Below are 21,823 nucleotides of genomic sequence, written 5' to 3'. Positions count from 1 at the left end.
CTCTAATTACTTATTCTTAAAATTCTAATGATGATCTCTGTTAGATTCCAAGAACGGAAATTACTGGGTGACAAGAATGAAGATTTTTAAGGCTATACATTTTGTTAAGCTGTATTAAAAAGCATTATAGACATTTATTAGGAAATTATAAGAGTGCCCATTTCACTGACCTTCAATGCTGCCACATCTCCTTGTATTTTATTAACTTGTATTAAGATTCTCTAGAGAAACATGAGTAACAAATATATATGTTATATAAATTATATATATGGATATATATATTTTTACATATATGTGTATGTATATATTATATATGTATATAATATAGATACAGAGAGAGATTTATTTTAAAGAATTGGTCCATGTGATTGTGGGGGCTAGTGAATCCAAAAAATGCAGGTCAAGTTGGCAGGCTGTGGACCCAGGGAAGAGTTGATGTTGAGTCTTCAGTCCAAAGGCAGTCTGGATACAAAAATCCTTCCTTCTTGAAGGATCTCAGCCTTTATTCTTAAAGCCTTCAACTGATTAGATGAGGCCCCCCCCCCCCCCGCCATTATGGAGAATAATCTGCTTTACTCAAAGTTTACTGATTTAAATGTTAATTACATCAAAAAGTACCTCACAGCAACATTAGACTGATGTTTGACCAAACAACTGGGCACCATAGCCTAGCCAAGTTGACATATACAATTAACCATCACACCTGTTGTGCAAATAGAGTTTATGGTATTTGACAGAAGGCCATGCTCTTTCTTTCCAGTTTTCTCTCCGTTCAACACCATCTGTTTCTATGAAGACACACTGACCTATTTAGGACTTTATATATACAGTGGATTTTCTGTTTTAAATACAAATATTGTCTCATCTAATTTTGGAATGAAGCATTTTAAGATTTCCATCAAATGATGCTGAGGAAAAAGCCTGGGTTTGGGCCTTATACAAACATGAGTCAGGAATATTCCTCTACGTCATAACTGGCTGAATTTGGATAGGGTGGTTAAACTCTCTCCCTCCCTCCCAATTTTCTCCACTGTAAAGTATAAAAAATCATACCCACTTTTCAGGTCCTTGTGAGTCTTAACTGAGGAAACATTTATAAACTTCTAGTACAGTGTCTAGTATGTAGTTGGCCATCTATATTTTAGTTCATGTCCTCCTTCACCTTCTTTCTTTCTTAATTAGTCAACCCCACACCCCAGTGCCCACTCCCAGTAGTCAGTGTGGAAAAGCCTTCCCCTCCTATGAACAGTCAGGGCTGTAGCAGTTCTTCTCTCAGAAAACTTAACGTTTTTTACTTTTTGAGCATATGTCTCATTTCCCCTTCTAGTACTTCATAAAGTAGCATACATTAGCCACTTATTGACAAATGAGATGATTTTAGATGAACATTTTATGCATTCATTTATTTAACAAACATTTATTAAGTATGTATTAAATCCCAAGGACTGTTCTAGGTGTTGGGGACACAACAGTGAACATGATAGATAAATTCGCTGCCCTTGTGGAGCTTAGATTTTAGTGGGGGAGAATCTCAAATAAGAAAACCAACAAATATGTAACCCAGCTACAAGCAATGTTGTATTAGTCCGGGTAGGGTCAATGATGCTGTGTACGTCACCAAATCTCAACAGCATAATATAAGAAAGACTTATTTCTCAATCACGACAAGTCAATGGCTGGCCCAGGGGACTTTCAAGGCAGCTGTCCTCAGCTTTCCAAGACACTTCCTTCTTATGGCTCCTCCCTATCAGAACATGTTTCCATCAGAGAAGAGTGGGCTGGAGAATCAGGCAGTAGCAGTTAAAGCTTTTACATGTGTCACTTCTGCTTCATATTTTATTGGCCATAGCAAGTCACCTGGTTGTGCCTGCTTTCAAGGAAGTGGAGAAGCGTGAGTCTTGGTAATCCTAGCGGTAAAAGAGAACCAGAAGTGTCTGCCTCAGTATTAACTGCGATGAAAAATACGTAGACAGAGTGAGAGTATTTTTTAAAAAGATAATAGAGGAAAAAGAAACATGAGCTTTCATGTATACTATTGCTTAGAATTATAAAAACGTATGTGTTTCAGAAAAAATTTGAGTCAATTAAGAATTATTTACTAACTATTGTAATAAATTGGTACTTAGATATGAGAAAAACATTAAGGTCATTTACGAATGTCTGACGTTTGATAGAGGCTGAGTTGGTAAGTTTACTTGAGGACATGGGTGGTAATATGTATATTGACATCCTTGATTATTTAGGCCCATAGTAGATGCACAATAAAACTTTGTTGGCGTTAAAAATGTTCATTGTTTTAAATCATTCTTGCTTTTCTACTTGATTAACTGCCTTGAACTATAGTCCTTTATAGTTTTATCCAGATGCTTGAAATTTTCTTCCAAGGCCAATTTTTATTGTCTTTATCTACACTAATATTTTTACATTCAATTATAGTTTACATTTGGACCACAGATGCTTGAATCACTAGTAGTCTCTTTCTCCTAATTTGTCTCAGGTATTTTCTTCAACCATTGGTAAGTATTCAGTAGGAGAAACAAAAGTTATAACTGTTGGAATTTGCAATCTACCATCTTGTCTTTTTTTTTTTAACCAACTTTTATGTTTAGTACCCCTTTGATAACTGCTGTGGTGGAAAGGGATTTCACAAATTTGAATAAAGAAGGGAGGAAATGCCAAGATTTTTTTTTTAAATTTTGTTCAAGATCATGAAGATAGAATAGTATACTTGCTTTCAAAGATAGTACAGTTATGGTTTTTCCTTATATCTCTATTGTTCATTTCTTTGGCTTTCAAATAAGTCTTTCTTTGTAATTTAAAAAATAAATCACCCAAAGAGAGGACCCAGTTATTCTTTGAGTGGACAGGTCAAGGACAAACCAAAAGGGAGTCTCCATCTCTACCCACTTGACCCTCATTTCAGTACCATCGCTTCTTCACCTCCAGATGGTGTCTGAGGTATCCTCTCAATCCTATTAGGCAAGAACTTGTCTTAAATGAGCACCTCTTCCGTCTTCACTGTGAATCACGTGACTCTATAAGAGTCCATGCTCTTTGATTCAGTTTACTGCTCTTGGATTTGTACACAATTTATTTGTTAGTTGGTAAATGGGACACAGCTGGCTTCTGATTTAGAGAGTGCCTTAATCTAGTTACCTCCTACCTTAACTTGATCATTTAAATGGAAAGCACTACTGCTCCAACAGAGCAGACATGATATAAAAACTATTTCTGACATGATTATCTTGCCTCCTGAATTGCCATGGCTACTGGGGTCTCTGAGGGAAAAAAAATTAAAAATAAATAAAACACACGTTTTACAATTCTTACAAGTGGTAAACCGTTTTTGCATTATTTAAGAAAAGCTTTAAATGTTCAATGAATGTTCTTAGGCTAATGACAGTTGATGCCCAGAACATAACAATAATCCAATGAAATAGACTATTATTTTGGAAAGTGACAATTTGTGTAGAAATTGCTGATAGCATCAGCATACGCTGGGAACTTGAAATATAAGTGGGCTATAGCTTGGGCTGAGGAGTTATATATTTGGCCTTTCATTTGTAAATAAAACTGTATTCCTTTCCTTTCAAGGAGTATGTAGGCCAGTTATTAATGAAAGAATACTGATGTCCTTTGTCCATAGCAGCAAAATTGGCAGAAGCAGTCTAGGATCCTGATCTTATAGATCTTAGAATTGAGAGGAACATCAATAGGTCATTTAGGAGGACAGCATTCTATAGTTGAAGAAGACTAGATCTAGAGTCAGAATATTTGGACAGAGTCCTGGCTGTATTATTAACTGCCAGTAATTTAACTTTTGATACCAAGTTCTCACCAAGGCTTGTAAGATCTAGCCCCAGGGTACCTCTCCAGCCTCACTTTATAGTCTTTGCTCCTTGCTTGTTCCACCTGGCCTCTGCATCATGTCTTGCACAGTCTAAAGACACATTCTTGTTGCCAGGCTTTCTGTACTTGCTGTTCCCTTGGCCTGGGATGCTCTTCCCCCAGATTCAGACTGACATCTATTGAGCAGATCCACTATGTTCCAAGTGTTCCAGGTGTTATAAACCCTTCACATATTTATCTTGGTGAATTCTCATGATAACCTATGAAGTGGGCAGTGAAGTTAGATGGATGAGGATATGGAGGCAAAGCGAGGCTGTAGAGGCAGGATTGGAATCAAGGCATTTGGGTGGGAGCCAAGACTTTCACACTAAGTGCTCTCACAACACTCAGGGCATGGCTCACGCCCTTCCTTTAACCCCAGCCTCTTCCATGGAGAGCTTTTCCTGACTAGCCTATTTAAAGAGGAGTCCCTGAGACTCCGTTTGTCTTTACTCAGCTTTATATTTATTAACAGCACTAAATATCACACGATCTTATACCGCGCATTTACTTGCTTATTCCTTTATTTCTCTCTCCCAGGAGAATATATTCTGTGAGGGAAGGGCCTGGTTCTGATCTGTGTATCACAATATCCCCTGCACCCAGAAATGTACTGAAAGAAGGATATGAGTTGGGTTAGAATTGTTTATTATGTTTAAGATGTCTTATTTTTCAAACAATAATGGAGCATCTCTTTCGTGCCAGATACCATGCCAATTTTTGGAATATGAAGGTGAAGGTGAAGAAGAATGATGGGAACTCCTATTGAACTGTTTCTCCTGATGCTTTGAGAGCATGGTAGAAGCAACAAGCAATTAACAGGCAGTTACAGTAGGATAAGCAGACTGTTAGGGCAAATATAAGGTGCTGTGGGAAGTAAGGATTCAGGGAAAGCTACTTGGAGGGGGTGATATCCATGCTGAGACCTGAAGGATGGTCCGGAGGGTAAGAGATGTGGAGATGCGGTTGGGAGAGCACTCTAGACAGAGGGAACGACCCTGAGAGAGCACATTCCAATCCTGAAAGCAGTTCAGTGTGAGTCAGGTATAGAACGTGAGGGGCAGAGTTTACTGTCTGAGTCTGCAGAAGGAAATTGGGTTTCCAAGTATCTCGAGAAATTTTCCAAGAGTCAGGACTTTACTGTCTGAACAATGGGATACCACTGAAGGATTTTTAAATCAATCTGATTTTTACTCATTATTTCATTCAGTTTATGGCCTTCAGTCAGCAAGTTGGCAGTAACTTCCATTTTCTAGATGGGATAACTGAGGCCCAGAATAACACATCTACGTAAGCAGAGTTGATTTAATTTTCTCAATTACGGTGCCGTCAGGGCTCCTAACCCTCCCACCCTCCTTCTTTCCTTCCTTCTGATTGTTTTTCTTGTCAAAAGTCAAACATGAAACTATTTACCCACCATCCTTATCTTTCTCCAAGAAACATATATGCACTCACACAGCTTCCAGAAACCAGACTCCTGAGCGGAAGCCAGTCGCCTGAGGGGTGGGGGGGCTTGTACGTGAATGGACACCATATTGTGGTAGCGCCCGGATTCTCTATTCTTCTTGACTAGGAAGCTGGATTTGTACCAGGAACCTTTTATCTGAAAAGGCGACTCTGGGCTGGGGAGAACAGAGCCGACTTGACGAACTAGAGAGAAGCTCAATATTGGTCTGCCCACACTTTGGGCATGCGTGAGCACTCAGCAAAACACAGCTGGCACATCTAATTTTAGCCTTGCCCGCCTTGAAAAGGGACCCTTTAAGGAAATATATTTTCTCGGAAACAATTTGTATTACAATGTAGCAGCTGATAGACATGTCAGAATATTACTTATTATTGGTGGAGAAAAACTCTGCCAAGTAATTATGATGTTTGTTCCTTTTTTGTGATTTATCAGTAAAGTGATTAAAGCATCCATGAATTAAAATAATCATAAAGAGAAAGACAATGAGAGAAACAGCGATTTTTTTTTTATAAAGAAGCTCATAAACCTAAGGGGACTCCTCTTTTGATTTTTACAAAATGGATGTAACGATAACAATGATGATTTCTGTGATGTTACATTGGTCATTGTGATCTGATGGTGCCTGGATTGTTAATAGTGGTCCTGGAGCAGACTTCAAAATTCCTTCAACACTTGGCATCTTCCGTGTCCTCCAAGAAGTAAAAGGTTAGTTTCTAAACCAGAAATCCGGCTTTAGCGTGTTAACAGGTTCCAAAGCATCCGGGACACACTTTTTCCATTTTAACCAGCAAGGTTAGTCCCTCTGCTTTTATTTTTTTCCTTTCTCCCTTCATCCTCTTCCCTCCCGTGGTCTTCTGTGTTTTGTTTAGCAGCGTGGCTTACCTTGAAACTTGGCAAGAAAAGAAACGAAGGCAGCTCTTGTGTGGGGTAGATGGAGGGAAGGATAAGAAATAATCCACTGCCCGCATCTGAGTTCCCCGGGTTCAGTTCCAGCGGCAGCAGCTTTGCTGCAAAAATCGCTTTGCTATTCGAGATAGCCAGCAGAGGGAATCGGAACTTTGCTTGCAGCAGGGGCTGAAGCAGCCTTTTTTTTTTTTCTTGGAGGAAATACTGCAGCCTTCTGGACTGCGTACGCTGCTCCCTGGAGAGGCTCCCTCGGTTCCACCCACCGGCTGGAAGGAGGGGAAGTGAATGAAAGGACAGGACAAGCCCCGAACACCATGTCACTCTGGGAGGGAGACAGCAGCAACTAAGCTGTGCAAGGTTTTTTTTTTTCTTTTTCTTTTCCCCTTTCTTTTTCTTTCTTTTTTTTCTTTTTTCCTTTTTCTTTCTTTCTCTTTCTCTCTCTCTCTCTCTGTCTTTTTTGTTTTCTTTAAGGTAGGGAAAGAGACAAACAGGAGACAGGAAGCTGATCTGCAAGGATTCGGAGTTGTGCTAAAAGGACTTTGATTTTTTTTTTTTCCCTTTACAAACGCTGGCAATTGACATCACTACAGACAGCCTGGTAGAGCGCAAACTGCCTCATCCCAAGTGGAGCCTGGCCGCTGGGGGAAGGCAGGCAAGATCTGGGGAGGCTGTGTGTGGAGTTTTTCCCTACCGATCCCCCTCCTTTTTTGTTTTTGGTTTTTTTTTTGGTGTGTTTCTTTTTTAAATTCTTGCTGTGTTGGAACTAGCGAGTGGTGGAAGACGAGGAATCTTCGAAGCCTCATCAGTCATCGGGACTGTCAGGAATAGTGGTTTAAGAGGAAGCTCGGCCTGGGGCACTATACCCTGTCATCCAGTTCCCTGCCTCGGAGAGAAAGATTCCAGCTACATGGGCAAACGCCTGGATCAGCCACAAATGTACCCCCAGTACACTTACTACTATCCTCATTATCTCCAAACCAAGGTATGGCTCAACCCACAGTCTGGCAATCAGTGTGGTATCCGTCTGCGCTTGGGATGGGAAACCGACAGGCTTGTGAATTATTATTTAACCCCCCCCATCACCTCTTCCTGCTTCTTTGAAATTAGTAACATACCAATGGAGTTAATGAGGCAGAGGAGACTAGAAGAAGAAAGGGAGCCTGGAATTGTGGCTTTCTCTTTAGGGAGAGATAATAGTTTCACTGGAGTTCCTTTGTTGTTATTTGGCAGCATAAATGTTCCTGATATCCGTAAAGTCCTTTGCAGATGGGCAGGGTTGTTAGAAAAGAGATCATATCAGTGATTATCACGCACAAGAATACCATTTCAGGGGCTTTTCTGGTGAGCTGTTCTTTGTTTGTGGCTCTAAAAGGGTTTTTCCCACTGGATAGGACATGCCAGGGTGGAGGCAACTCAAACTTTTAATCGCAGAGTATAGAATGGAAGAAGGGTGTGGGATGGTATAGGACAGCTAACTAAAGTCTCTTGGAGTTTATTTGGGTGTATTTTTGTTTTTTTATTTGCCTTACATATTTCATTTTATATTGAGGGAGATCAGGATGCTAGAGACTGAATTTAGGAGCTTTACAAAAGATATTCTTTACTTTTAGAAGCTCTTTTTTTCTGTGCTGGCTGCCATCAGGAGGCCTGGGTCTTGAAACGGGATGAAATATAACTGATGATAATTGGACGTCAATTGGTTAAATACTTTAGGCTTTATGTGTGTGCTCAAATGATCATTAGGGGGCCAGTGGCAGGCCCACGTAACTAAGCTCTGGGCAGTGCCAGCCATGAACTTTATCCTGCAGTTCAGACATGAAAGACTCTCAGGTGTGAAATCACTGCTCCAATTTGTCAATTAAATTGGACTTGATTTGGGGGAAAAAATGTTGGTAGGGTTCCCACCTTGAATGCATGGATTATATTTCCTTACAGATGATATTATTTTGTATTGCATTAGCCCGTCTCCACTGTCTTCTTAATAAATAAATATGCCGAGAGTGAGCAAGGCGTGCCTGAGTGATCTGTGCTGTCACCAGGACTCGTTGATGTGATTAGGGTTTGGTAATTCATGCTGTAGTTATCTCTCATTTATTCTGTCTCATCAAACAATGCCTATTTGTAAACCAGAGGAGGCAGCCGACTTTCAATATTATATTAAAGGTTGTTGCTTTTTTTCCTTTCTTTTTCAATCGCTCTGTGATTCGCCTTGCCCCCCCCCAAGGTCGACTCACATTGCCTTTTGCCTTTGTGAGCATTTAGTTTATGCTGCTGCTGCTTAAATAGCCCAGCCCTCCTGCTCCAGTGCCTTGAGCTTTAACTCTTTGGGGGATTGGATAGACAACGCTGCCTACCTTCCTCAAGGAAATGGCAAAGCAAGGACAAGTTAGAAAGGGGAAATTTATAGTCATTTCTCATCCTCCAAAGAAACAAAAACAACCAACTCAAGGGTTGCATGAAAATATCAGACATTCCATCCCTTTTACTCATTTGGCTAAATTTTTCCAAATGTTTCAAAATTCACGCTTTCTTCTTGGTCTTTGTTTTCTACTGTGAAGTATATTCAGAAAAGAAACTTTAGATCAAAATGAATGGAATAATTGCTTTTCTGCTTGAGATTTCTTTTAACCTTTTACTAGCAGGAAATAATGTCTCACACATTGTATTAAAGACACAGGATGCTGGATGAGCTTCAGTGGTGGAAAGTGTGTGTGTGTGTGTGTCTGTGTGTGACTGGAGTAAAGAGGGAAAGTGGAGTGGTGAGGGAAAAGAGGAGAGCCTGAAAAATATAGAGAGAATTAAAAAAACAAATCTGTTTGGGGGACCTATGTAGTTTAGTGTTGTGTAGACAGGCAGCATCTGGATCTTGTTACTTTCAAGCTAGTCAAAGCCATCAACTTCTGGAACATTTTTAAAGAAGTTAGATCCATTAGGCGACCTAAGCTGATATTTGAGTAATCAGATCAGGGGGTAGGGAATACAAGATCAGCTACTTTGGCTAACGTAGTAGTTCATATTGATTATTATGTTGTAAAATTTCGACAGTGCTGTGAAGTTGTCTGATATTGTTACAGCAGCTCTGAAATGACAGGCATTAATAACATTCCTGGAAGCTGAAGATATGAAAATGTGCCCTGTTTTGAAACTTGGACACACAGAGAATGAAGGAAGGGTCAGTGTGCAATCATATTTTAAAACATGGGGACTCTCTGACAGCGTTAATACTATATAATACAGTACTTTCATGCCCCAGTATAGCATGGTAACAACTGGATTATTTCGGTATCAGTTTGCCCCCCTTGCACTTAAATCTCAAAGTATAATCTATAATAATTTTAAAGGAAGTACATGCTGCTTATATTTATTTGGTAAGCCTAGGTGGAATTCATAAAATCCACTGTCCTTCCAGCCTTGGCTTGTAGTTATAATTCAATTTTAATATCATAGCTATTTAAAATGATGATGATATATAAAGAATACTTATGGTTGATAAAAATAGAATTCTGTTGGTTGACAACAAAAATCATATTCTGCTGATAACATACCTTAAACTGTCCTCTAAATTCAGTTGTTTTTAACTAATCCACAAAAGTTTTCTGCTGACATTAGTTTTCGGTAGAAAATCTTCATGGAATTTTAAAGAACTGAAATGTGTTTTATTGTATTCATTCAGAAAATGCAAAAATACTGAAACTTCTCTTTCTACTTATAAATACATGTTAGAAACAGCTGCTGTTTTCTTATGATGAAACAAGATGAAAATAAGATTTTTAAATAAATGCAAATCTTCTTTTCCACGAATGCAATTAAAGTTTTAGAAAAACTTAGGGTACTTCCCTGCTCCTCTCATTTCCCATTACGTTAGGACCAATCTCTTAACTTTGTTGCTTAAAAAGAGAAAAAATAGAAATGATATTTCTGCTTTTCTGCCTTTGAATAGTTTTCCAATGCTTAAAATGTTATGTTAGAAAAATGTATGTTTAAGTTAAATAAAATGAAAACTCAGTGGCTGACTTGTAGCTATACCTTGTAGCAATGTTATAGTATGCTTATTCTCCCAGATTTCACATTAAAAGTTGTCATCTGTCAATTTGACCGTTTTTTTTTTTCCTACCAAAGAAGCAATTCAAAAAGGAATATTGCTTTTGGTTAAGAAGTAATGAAAAAATCTTGGTGAAATGTCATAATACTTAAATAAGAGACATAACTAGATTTTTTAAAGAAAGAGTTTCATCAAAACAAATTTTCTGTTGGAAGCCCACCCAGAATAATCAGCAAATTTTAGAGAAAGGGGACCAAAAACATAGTTCATTCACTTAATGATGATATGCATAATGATGTTTGATTGAGTTGTAATCTAGTATTTCTCAAGAATTTTGTTACAGCCCCTTCAAAGCAATCAACCTGTTGCTTTTGCATTGTGAGACCCAGGGTGAATTTCAATCTGAATTTGAGGTACTTTAGGGGTTTTTCTTGGAAAAACAAATTAGTTGAACTGGGAAAGCTAAAAAGAGTAACATATAGTCTCAGCTTGGTGAATTGATATTTTGCAGTGAGAAATAGATATTTCTCTTATATGTGATATTTGGGAAACTTGAGTCATCTTCATAAAACTTTAAAATTCACCCAAGCACACACAGCAAACTTGTCCTTTCTTCCTGTTCCACATCCTTACCAGTTCACTGATCCTACCAATCCAGTACACAGTTTCTGATCATGTTGCTCTTACATCAGTCTACTGCATTCCCTTCTTTGGCTGTCTGCTTCTCCAGAAGATCGTGAAGAAAGGAGCTCAGACTATGGGACCCTGACAGAATTTCTCTGGCTGGTGGTATTCAGGTTGTGTTCAGAGCCTGGTGCAAAGTTGGGGTCAGGTGTAAGGAGTAATTCATCAACTGCAAACTGATTTCAGGCTGAATTTCCAACCATCTGCAGCCTGGATGGCCGCCCGTCTCTAAAAGTCTAGCTAGAACCCAATTGATTGTGCCATAGAAAGAGCAAGCACTTGAAAACACAGGACTGAGGCGTGGGCAAAGGAACAGGGAGGCTCCAATAGGGCAAAGGGTATTCTTAAAGATGTGAATGTACAGATCCTTCAAAGGCAAAACAAAGCAACCCCTTAACACACTTCTTGCACATGAAAATGTAGAAAATCTTGCAGAGGGAGGGAATGAGTTTAGAATTTCCTTAGTACTTCCTGCCTCAGATTTGCATTGATAGCCAGAGTTGGTAACTTGCCAGTTTTACAACAGCCTTGAAAACTCCCAAGTTCTGTTTTCCTTTGAAAGGCTGAAACATACAAAACTGGTTTTGTAAAAATCTTCCAGCAATAGAATTTTTAGGTACAACTCCAAATATTTCTTTTGCTTCAAGGGGGTAATATGATAGCATGAAACTGTGATAAATCTTGTTTGTCTCATTTTAGAATGTATACAATTTTAACTGGTTTTAAATAAGAGAAAAATAGAAAAGGGTCCACGTTTCCCTTTTTAGTTGTTTTTTTTTCTCTTTACTCCTCCAAATCTTTATCACTGGGATTGTCTTTTATAATAATGTAGTCATTGTTTTCACCACACTAGATTTAGTGCCTGCTTAAAAGGAGTAGAAAGGTAAAAAGTTTATTTTTTTCTCCAGAATAATTTCAAACTTAAGGGAAACACACATGTATATTTCTTTTAACAGTATCTTTCTAATGCATTTTCCTTTTACTTTCTCTCAGTTTGGAAAAAGAATAACAGAATTATAACTCCACATTATTTCCATGAAGTAATGCAGTCTATGTGAGGGGTGGAGGTAGGGGCGATTTGCGGGGAGGGAGGCAAAAGAAGAGAAGGGAGGATAGAAGTTCATTCCAGGTCTTTCTGGCTCCAGGAATTCTGGAAAGCTTCATTTTTGCACTAATATGATTTTACACAATCCTTTTTGACATTATCAGTCTTTTTGGCAGAGAGAGGGCTCAGTCACAATTATGCCCATGCCAGATTCTCAGAAAACCAGTCTTTTCCTTTAAAAGAGAATCTTTTTAGTGTCGGACTTCTTATTCGGAGTAAATGGTTGATGTTTATCCAAAATTGGCTTCGAGTACTACATAAAAATTGTGTTTTGTAACAGTCTCATAAGCCACAGCTGTATGTGATTAAATAGTGTAATATCAAAAACATGTGAGAATAGACGTTTTTATGCTATAGCTGTTCCACAGCAAGAGTGCAGATGGAACTGAAGGGAGGCCAAGAGCAAGAATGTATTCATGTATCATAATACATGTGTTAGGGATGTGTGTTGCTATTTTTTGCAGTAGTAGGAAAAAGGCTGAACTATTTAGTTTTGGATGTGATTAAGAAATATGCTCTCTGAAAATGGGAACAGACATATAACACCAATTTTTATATTAAATATGGAGTGCCATTTAATTGGAAAACATAGTTGCTGAATGGGTCTGAAACCAATGCAGATGGAAAGATCAAAATGATGTCCATGGAGCACACATTCAAGCAGTGAGAGTGAATTTCTCATTCCTGTTTTGGGATTATAAATGTTTTTCTTCTCTGTTTTTTGCTGCTTTAATCTGTGGAACTATTGTAAGAAAACCCTCAGGCCATTTGTCTCTAAACAAAAGAGTGATAGATAATAAGGGTCAGCAAATTAGAGCAAAATAGGCAGCAGTGTGATTCTTTTTTAAGATATTTGAAAATGTGATATTCAGTTTTGTATGAATATTGCTCTTTTTTGTTGCCGGTCTTAAAATTACGTAGTTACACGAGGAGACACAACTTTTGCCTCTACTTCTTTAGCAGGTTTGTTATAGTAAAGAGGTTTCTGTTTCTTAATGGGATGATTTAACTATAATATTTTTGAAAGGATATTTGTTCATGAAAACAATAATCTAGTTTTCTAGAGATTATAAACTAATAAGAGATTTATTAGTAAGTCATTATTTTCAGGGCTTTGAGAAAGGTTATACAGTTGGCTGTTAGTTTTCAGATTTCAGACACTAAATTTTAAAAAGGAAAAAAGAGAAGTGGGCAGAGGTAAGTTGGTTTCTGTTTGCTTTTGTTTTTGGTTTTTCTTGTTCAGGTTGATATTGGCAGATAATTTGTTCACATTTAGAAATTTTTACTTTTTGCATGTAGATTTATTGTCAGGAAATATATACCATGTGGAACAAATATCTGGATAAAGTTTTGTAATGCAGAACATCAACATCTAATAGATATCAAATTTCAGGAGTATGGATACAAAATGATAAGATATGGATTCTGTTTTTCTTTGGGGAAGCTCTCTGATTTGTGTGTCAATGAACTGGTTTCTAGGTCAGGTTCTCTAAGATCTCTTCCAGGCTTAGCATTTGTGACTCTCGCTCTGAGATGGATGAGCCTGCTTTGATATATTAGTGGTACTGGGAGATGACCTCTGTTTTGTGCCATTGATGACTTTTGTTTGGGTCCCAATGCTTTCTACAGAACAGGTCAAATGCTGCTTTACTGACTCTCATGATTTGACAAATTTAACTGTCTGCATCCTTGGCCACATCTAAATCCAGTGCACAGAGAGAAACACATCCATCACCTGGGAGTGGGTGGAGAGCAGTTCCCAGGGGTGGGACGAAATGACAGGCATCAGTTAATCATGATCATTGCCAGCTTTGTTGTTGCGGTTAAAGTTTTCTTCTTTCAGTGGGTAAAATGAGAGCTTATCCAAAGACTTAACAGTGACAGTGTGATGCTTTACTTTTCCTCATTTAACTTGCTCTCTACAGGTGGTACAAGAGCTGAATGGTTATGCGTATGTTTGGCTAAACCAGTTGAGGTAATGAAGGAAGTGGGATTGCCTCATTAAGATCCCTACAACCCTAGTTTCATGAATGAATCTAGGAGCTAGTGTAAATATGGAAATAACAATCAAAAGATGAAATACCCTTTTGATTGGTGTTTGCAAAACCTACAAATCCCTAACTTCTGAATAGTAGCCTTTAAAGCATGGGAAAGAAATACTGTAGTAACCATAGTACATGTTATTGTAGGAGAAAACGATAGCTTCTTCAGGACATATAAACAAGAACATTATCTTTTTCTCTTGTTCTTGCGAGGTATCCTTCTTCCCTCCAAAAGCCCCTGTTTGCTGAATTAATGAAAGTAAAGGGAACCCTGAATCTTGTACTTATAAATGATAAACAAATACAAAAAATAGCCTGTATACACAGTCAAGGCAACCCTGATAATGTCTTTTCCAGTTGTGTGGAAAGTAAGGTATGATAGAAGAAAAATAAATCTTATGATATTCTCAATATTGGTGGTAATTGTTTTAAGAACTGATTTTTAATTTGCTTTAGAATTGGCTTTCCCATTATTATATTGTAGGGTTAAGAAATTGGTATATACTGCACTCAATATGCTAGATGCAGATGACTTTTGGTTCTCTCTTAGCTGATGGTTTTCAAGCTGAAGATGGATCATGTGTAGAATTTAATGAGGATTTTTGAGAAGGTTTCCTATTTTTGTCTAGGGTACTGTCTATTTATCGTAGTCATATTGCTGATTGATGACAATTTAATGGAAAGGAAAATGGAAAACAGAATGCTAACTATCTGGTTTTCTGGAACTGGTTAAGATATCTTAAAAGCTTTTCTTATGTGAACCTTATTTGGAGTATTATCCATGTCTGTAAACTCCCATGTTTCTGCTTTTAAAACTTATTCACACAAATTGGACAGTTGCACTCTGAAGATAAATTAAAGCTAAGGTAGCTTAAAATTCAAGCAAATATACTTTTAAATGCCCACGTAATTTTGAGCAGATTAAGTATTTGAAGAAGTGTGTACAAAGTTTGGTATCATTCTAGTGATAATATTGCTAATAATCTACCTTATCTCCATATTTATTTAAAATTTCAGAGATTGTTTTCCAGGATAGCATGCGAAAAAACCATATGACGTACCTATGTTTAATTTCTTCTTGAGGGATGAGAAAAATACATTTTTTAAAAACTTTGTTCCAGTCCCTTGGAAAGTTGTGACAGTTCCTGGATTACCCTTGGTCTTAGCTTTTGGCCCCTTGATCTCTCTTGTTCATTGCCATGCACACCAATTCAGAACCACACCTCTTGAAAGAAGGATGTGTTGTTTTAATCTAAAGTAGGCAGGGAATTCTGAAAAGAATAAAATTCTGATATTCTTTTCTCAATTTATTCCCCCAAATTCCACTTCTTTTAGACTTCATTCTTCACCTGTTAGGACAACTTGACTTCATGTTAGCAATGGGAAATTTTCCCTTTCTGGCTTGTTCGTCTTCTTGTGTTTGACTTTGTTGATAAGCTGGAAAACGATAAGGAAAAAGTCAGAGGGAATAGGTCAATGAACCTGGAAGAATTTTTCTCCAAGTTTAGGGACTTCCTTTAACAATAGGAGAAGTGCAGGGTCATTTTAAAACCTTCCATATTTCCTCGATACTCTTGGAGGCCCTCATCCCACATCCTAACAAAGAAATTAAAGTGCACTCATGGTCCACATCAAATTTGATTATTTTTGCAATAAAATATTGAAAGAGTTTTTATGACTTTGCTGCTGAAACTCTCTGAGTGCAAGTAAATTCATTTATACGTCCCTGTAAATTTTGGACCATCATCTTGCATATGTGGGTGTTCTTGCAAAGTGAAAAAAACTCTAATCTACAATCTTCTTGAGGTACAAAGGAAAATTATCAAAGGACTAAGAACAATGAATAAAGTTGGCAATATGTTGTATTTTGAAGATATGCAAACATATTCATTAGCTTTGTTTTCTCAGTTTTCTTTTTAGTTTGGTGGCAATACATTTTTCTCATCTCCTGTGTTTTTGCGGGTCCCTAAATTGGTCAGCGAGCCTAAAAAGCTGGCCATGTCTCTGGCTATTGTGGCCTTTTGGTATTCAACATATCTCTGTATTTTAGTAATCCCAAATTTCCGGGGTGGGGCGCGTGGTAGAACAACACAGAGTATCGGAAAATGTCATTAGCATTCTTTGGCTAAAATATGTCAAAAGCAGACACATTGGATTGACCTTTGGCAGTGAGAGCAACTGAGTTCCAGATCTGGGTGCCAGGTTCACAGGATTTTTTCATTGTGTAATTGGTAGAATTGTTTACCAATTGGAAAGAAAAAAAAGCTTCAATGTAACAAGTGTTTTCCTGGGTTCCCAGTTTAGGGGTACAAGCAGGGGGCAAATCAATGGCACAATACTTGTTTTATGGCATGATCTTTCTAAATTCTTCTGTCTCTAAATAGGGTCAGGGGTTTGTTACATGTATGAAAACTGTCACCTCCTCCTGTTCCCCATTTTCCATAGTTATTCACCTAGGATAACTTCTCTTGGTGTCCAGAGGTGCCTCTCAGCTCTCAGAATCTATGCACCTCTTAAAAAACATGTTTCTACATGTATACACACTCCAACCAGACCCACCATTACTCTCACAATTAGTTGGGTACCCTGAAGATACTGCTTCCCCAGACCAAAGCAAGCATGATGGGTCTTTAATTTTCATTCTTATCCCAGTAATACAAGAAAATCAGGATCCCAGGCCCAGAGCACGACTGTCTCCTCCCACCTGAATCAAGAGTTTTCTCTTTCTCTAGCTCCATGCGTACGCTCATACCTGAAAATTCACTCCCTCCCCTAATCTTGGAGGGAGAATTCTCATAATCGCCCTATGTTTTGATTCTCCACATAATTACTTAATTTTTCTTCCCAGCCCCCTAGCCAGATCTCACTGAATCTCATCAGCAGATTCAATGAATCAGCTTTGATTTATCTCATACGTAAAACACACACACACACTTCTGGAAACCTTAAGAATTATTTAAATGGTTCTGATTTTCTCTGAGGCTAAATAATCACAGAGAAATATGGAGGGGCAAAGTGGTCTTCAGGAGACATAACATATACCTGTTCTTTCCAGTTCTAGTGAATTTTTTGTGCTGCTAGATGGTAGCAAAAAAGGGATGAGTTTCACCCAAACAGGGGTGATTAATAATTTTCACTTTCTTTCAAAAGTGAATTTTCTTCCCACAATCTGAGATATATTGATAATATGTTATGCAAATTAGATATCTACCTCTTTTCCCTGTTATTCTTGATAGCATCTTTTAGAAATTTTACTGATTGATTCTAACTTTTCCCCAAATAATTTCATAATAATTGTTTATACTGTGCAGATTTTAATGATCCTCAAGGCTTTTAGTGATGAGGCTGTCAGAAGCATGGTAGAACAAAACTATGGCAGGTATATAATTTTAATATAACAAAACATTTATGAAAAGCAGAAAAAAGATAAAACAAAGAGAAAAAGAAACAGAAAATAGAAAGGCTATGGGTATCAGGTCTTAATCCACTTTTGAAAACTTCTTGAATTTGATTACTTGTTTTCCTTTCCAAAAGCAAAGAATGAGAGCTGTTTGGCAAGGAAAAGATAGTTTACAAATCAAAGAACTGTCTTTGAGAAAAACTTTAATGTGACTATAGAACTTGATATGGAGGAGTCATATAGTTGAGGCTTTTGCTGTCCTGTGAAAAAAAATCAATGCTTATGAGGACAACTTAGTGCTTTGTTTTGGTTTTTCACATGTCAGAGCACTTAGTAACCTTCAGCGCTAGCTTCTGTTGTTCTGGCTTGCCCATCACTAGTGCTTAGGGAGGACTGGATGAAAACCCTGTTGATGCTTTTGATTGGAAACAGGAGTGTTTTTCAGAAAGTCTTTAGAATCAAATTTTAACATGTATTTTGGAATTTCTGTATATAAAATGTTCATATGAAATCCATATATGCTCAAAAATATAATCATGAGCGAAATTCTGTTGTTCTGTATATAAAGAATTTGGCTTTGAGAAGGGAAAACAATAGCATAAGTTATAAAAACCAGCAAAGCTGTTTTGGCATGAGAATCATACAATACAAAGTGCTAACCAGACAGCAATGATGTTTGAGGGTGGCTAATGTGCCTAGGGATCCCTGGAGCAGTTGAAGTGAGGATATGCTTACAATCGTGCTTTTATGCTCTAGACTCTCAGCACATGCATATGTTAGAGCGTGGGGCCTGGTGAAAGAGTGTCTAGACTTCAACAGGTCATTGAGGAGTTTAGTTCAATAGAGATTCAAGAAAGGTTAGCTATTATTGTTGTTATTATCCTCGGTCTGTCTTTTCTGCCAGGTTCATTTTACTCACTTTTCCATCCTTATTTCATTTAGGATGGCTGTCTGAAGTGACATTGCTTATACCTTGCATCTTCTACATCTCCTCGCCTCTCCCAGATTGGCCTTTCTGGGGAACTAACTCTTTTCTTTCTGTCACAACTTCTATCTCCTTGCAATTTCCTGCTCAACCCCTTTCTCCTCTCCTCAAGTTTCTGCTGTGGATTTGCCTTCTTTGCCTCCTTGCCTTTTAGCTCCTAAACTTCTGCTTCTTCCTTTTTGTTCTCTTAGCTTTTGGTCCCCTCTTATCTTTTTAGTTGTTTTTTTTCCATTTCTTTCCAAGGTAGAGTGGGATTGGGTTTCAACTTCTTCTTTTGCTTTGTTGTATATTTATTTTTGGCTTTTCGAACAGACTTTTACTCCACAGGATCATATTTGTGTCAAAGTTAGTCCGTGAACCCCTTAAGGACTAGGACCACAGGGTCTTCATCTTTGAATGCCCTGCAGTTTCCAGGAGAGTGCCTGACGCAGACTGAATGCACAATGAAAGGTTCTCAGAATGCATTAATCTATGGTGTTCTGTGTGTCTCGTGCATTACTCCATTGCTGAAGGCAATGATTTTTTAAACCAGAGTTGCTTAATGTCATCTTCACCCCTGTGATGCTTTATGTCAAAAGGCATTTTGTGTACCAGAAGTAACTTTTATTAAAGTTTCTTTTTTTCACGTGTACAGATGGATGCAATCTCTCCCTGCCCCATCTTTCCCTGCTGAAACATGTGGGTCACTGGGCTCAGTACCCTAGGACTGTTGGCTGGAGTTGGGTTACATCTCTAGCTAACGGGACACACTATGAGAGAAGGCGAACTAAGTCAGAAACTGCAATAGAAAAAGAAAAGAAAAACTGCCATAGTGTTGCATTCCAAGATGCTGGCAAGAGCATTAGGACATGTGCCAACTCAGGGAGGGGCAGAAGTAGATTTCAAAGACTGTAACTAGCCAGTATTTGGAATTTGGGGATGAGAGTAAGCAAGTAGGTCAGGACTAAATGGTGGTTTGGAAGGAATCAGAGAAACCATTCCTGAGCAATTGCCAAGAATATCAGCTTGTATATGTGGCTTCCTTTCTTGGGTTGGCAGAGTTGGACATACCAGGAGGTAAACTTAGCTTAAGGAGCTAGGAGTTGGGTTGAATGTTAGGCCCATCTTTTTGTCTATTTTGCTATTCCAGACAGAGGATCTGGAGTATAATAGTCATATATCATCCGCTCATGCCATATAACAGTCCATAATAATACTGACATGGATTTTTTAAACTCAAAATTTTGAAAAGACAACTTGAAAGATCAGGTAAGAATGACAAAATTCTTATTTTGGAAAGAGAACTCTATATAGTTTTCCTATACAATTAACTAAGCAGGTATAAAGATGTGTCTAGAGTAATGATAGATGATATAACATGGGATTCTGATGTCAACTTCAAAGCCTTCCTCGCTGAGGAATGTATGACAACAATAACCCAGTTGTGGCTAAGAGAACAAACTGTGTTTTTGGTTTGGATGCTGCCTGATTTTTCCAAGTTATGCTGATTCTCTTATGTCTATTCTGCAGTATTTTTTCTCTATCATGTTCTTTCTTTGCATCAAGGTTCTTATTACTGTTTATAGAAAATATAGTTTCTATAGATGTAATTCCTGAGCATTTAGTAAATTTTTCTATTGCAAAGTAATCCATACTCATTGTATGTAGTGAAACAATTCAAGATATATCTTGAAAATTGATAATCTCCTTCAGGACACCACACCATTCTCTTAAGAACTCAGAAATGACCAATATTGATAATAAAATCATATGTGTCCTTCCATAGCATTCTTTATGCTCCTGCAAACATACAAGCAGATCTATATCATATGAGACCATACTGAACAGGTTATTTTAGTCCTTTTTTCAATGAAAAGCATACTTTGTGTGTTCTCACCAGGTCATTAGACATTTTTTTTGTTTTTTGTTGTCAGGGTGATTGTTCCGAGTGTGTTTGCACCACATTTTATGCAAGCGTTGCCCATCAATGGGCATGGGCTTTTTTTGCCACTGTTTTGCCATTATAAATAATGCTTCAATATATCTTCAAGGTACTCATTTAAATATTGAAAAACTAATCAGTGCTCTTCTAAGCAGGTTTGCTTCCTTTTAAACACTGAAAACTGCCTTGATGAGTTTCTTATCACACAAGGATTGACATCTCTTCTTAGATTACTAACCTGAAGGTTCTATGTCCTGTGGGATTGGGATGCCCCTTTGTGTTTTGGTGATAAGGGTTATAGTCTGCTCCTTTTGGTGAGATGATGAACTTCCTGACTGAAGTTTGAGCTGAAAGGGAATCCCTCATGTTTGGCAGAAGCAGAAATGTCTCATTTTCTTCATGACACCATCATTGGGATCCCAACCCGTGCCTGGGGTCAGCAGTGCTACCATTTTGTTGCTTCTCATCCATTTCATGTGGCTGCACTTGTGTTCCAGGTTGATTTCCTTTCTTTGCTCTCTCATATTGCAAGTTGAAAGAGCAACAGCAGGCAAGGACAGCTTCAAGCAGCCCAAATCTTCCTAATTAATTGGAATCCCACTGAGACATTTTTGTCCTAGAGCAAATATTTTGTCCGAAGGGTTTGGGCATCAAGATTTTTCTTTTTACATTATTATCTTGGGGATACTGCAAAATTGTATTTTGTAATAGCCCTCATCTGTTGTACTTGTTTGATGCTACTTGATCATAGGGAAAATGTCATGGTATATTAATTGAGCTGGAAAAAAGTGACTCTGGCAAATCTAATGAATTTAGGTGAAATCTGATTTTATTTATTTTTTCTCCTGTACTTTGACCTGTTTCTCACTTCCAGAATCACTTTAATTAAAGTCAAAACATGACAATGAAAAGAATAAAACAAAAGTTTACCACAGAAGATGCTATGCTGGGCTGATATAGAAATATTTACTGACTAAAATCTTTCTAGAAAACAGTAGATCATAAAGCCTCAACATTTTGCTCTTCCTATAAAGAAAGTTAGACCAAGGACACATATTTTTAATAACACTTAATTCTCTTTCATATATTCACATTTCATAGAACTTAATCACACTTTTCAAGGCTTAATGGCCCAGTTCCATGTACTTCTTTGGAAACTCAGAGCATTTTCTTAAACATGGACCTGCGAGGATGACTTTTTCCCTTTCCCTTTTACTTTTACTTTTCATGTGTGTGAGGTAGGATAGGGAGCTTAGTTCAACACACTACAGACAATTAGGTATTTTCTCTTTTTACAACTAAAATACGCACCATTTTTTTATGTGTGCTTAAAAATCAACAGTATACCGTGCTTCATGTATATTTAGTACAAGTAGAAACAT

The 21,823-nt window shown here is 37.8% G+C and overlaps 1 protein-coding gene across 13 annotated transcripts in view; it reads left to right on the top strand.

The window, feature by feature from the left end:
- Positions 1 to 21,823, top strand: part of RBMS3 (RNA binding motif single stranded interacting protein 3) — a 1,423,334-nt gene that overhangs the window by 771,991 nt on the left and 629,520 nt on the right. The window contains exon 1 of one of the 13 annotated variants that reach the window (XM_014840945.3): positions 6,503 to 7,244. The exons of 10 other annotated variants lie outside the window; for them this stretch is intronic. In XM_014840945.3, the coding sequence (XP_014696431.1) occupies positions 7,170 to 7,244 (75 nt within the window). In that variant the 5' untranslated portion in view covers positions 6,503 to 7,169. Of the gene's footprint in view, positions 1 to 6,502; positions 7,245 to 21,823 lie in introns of those variants that run through there. 2 more of the 13 variants (XM_014840944.3, XM_014840947.3) reach the window with 2 other exon arrangements.

Source organism: Equus asinus, chromosome 21, assembly GCF_041296235.1.
Source record: "Equus asinus isolate D_3611 breed Donkey chromosome 21, EquAss-T2T_v2, whole genome shotgun sequence".
Lineage (NCBI taxonomy): Eukaryota > Metazoa > Chordata > Mammalia > Perissodactyla > Equidae > Equus > Equus asinus.
The sequence above is the reverse complement of the archived record's forward strand: the minus strand, read 5'-3'. Positions and strand labels throughout refer to the sequence as shown.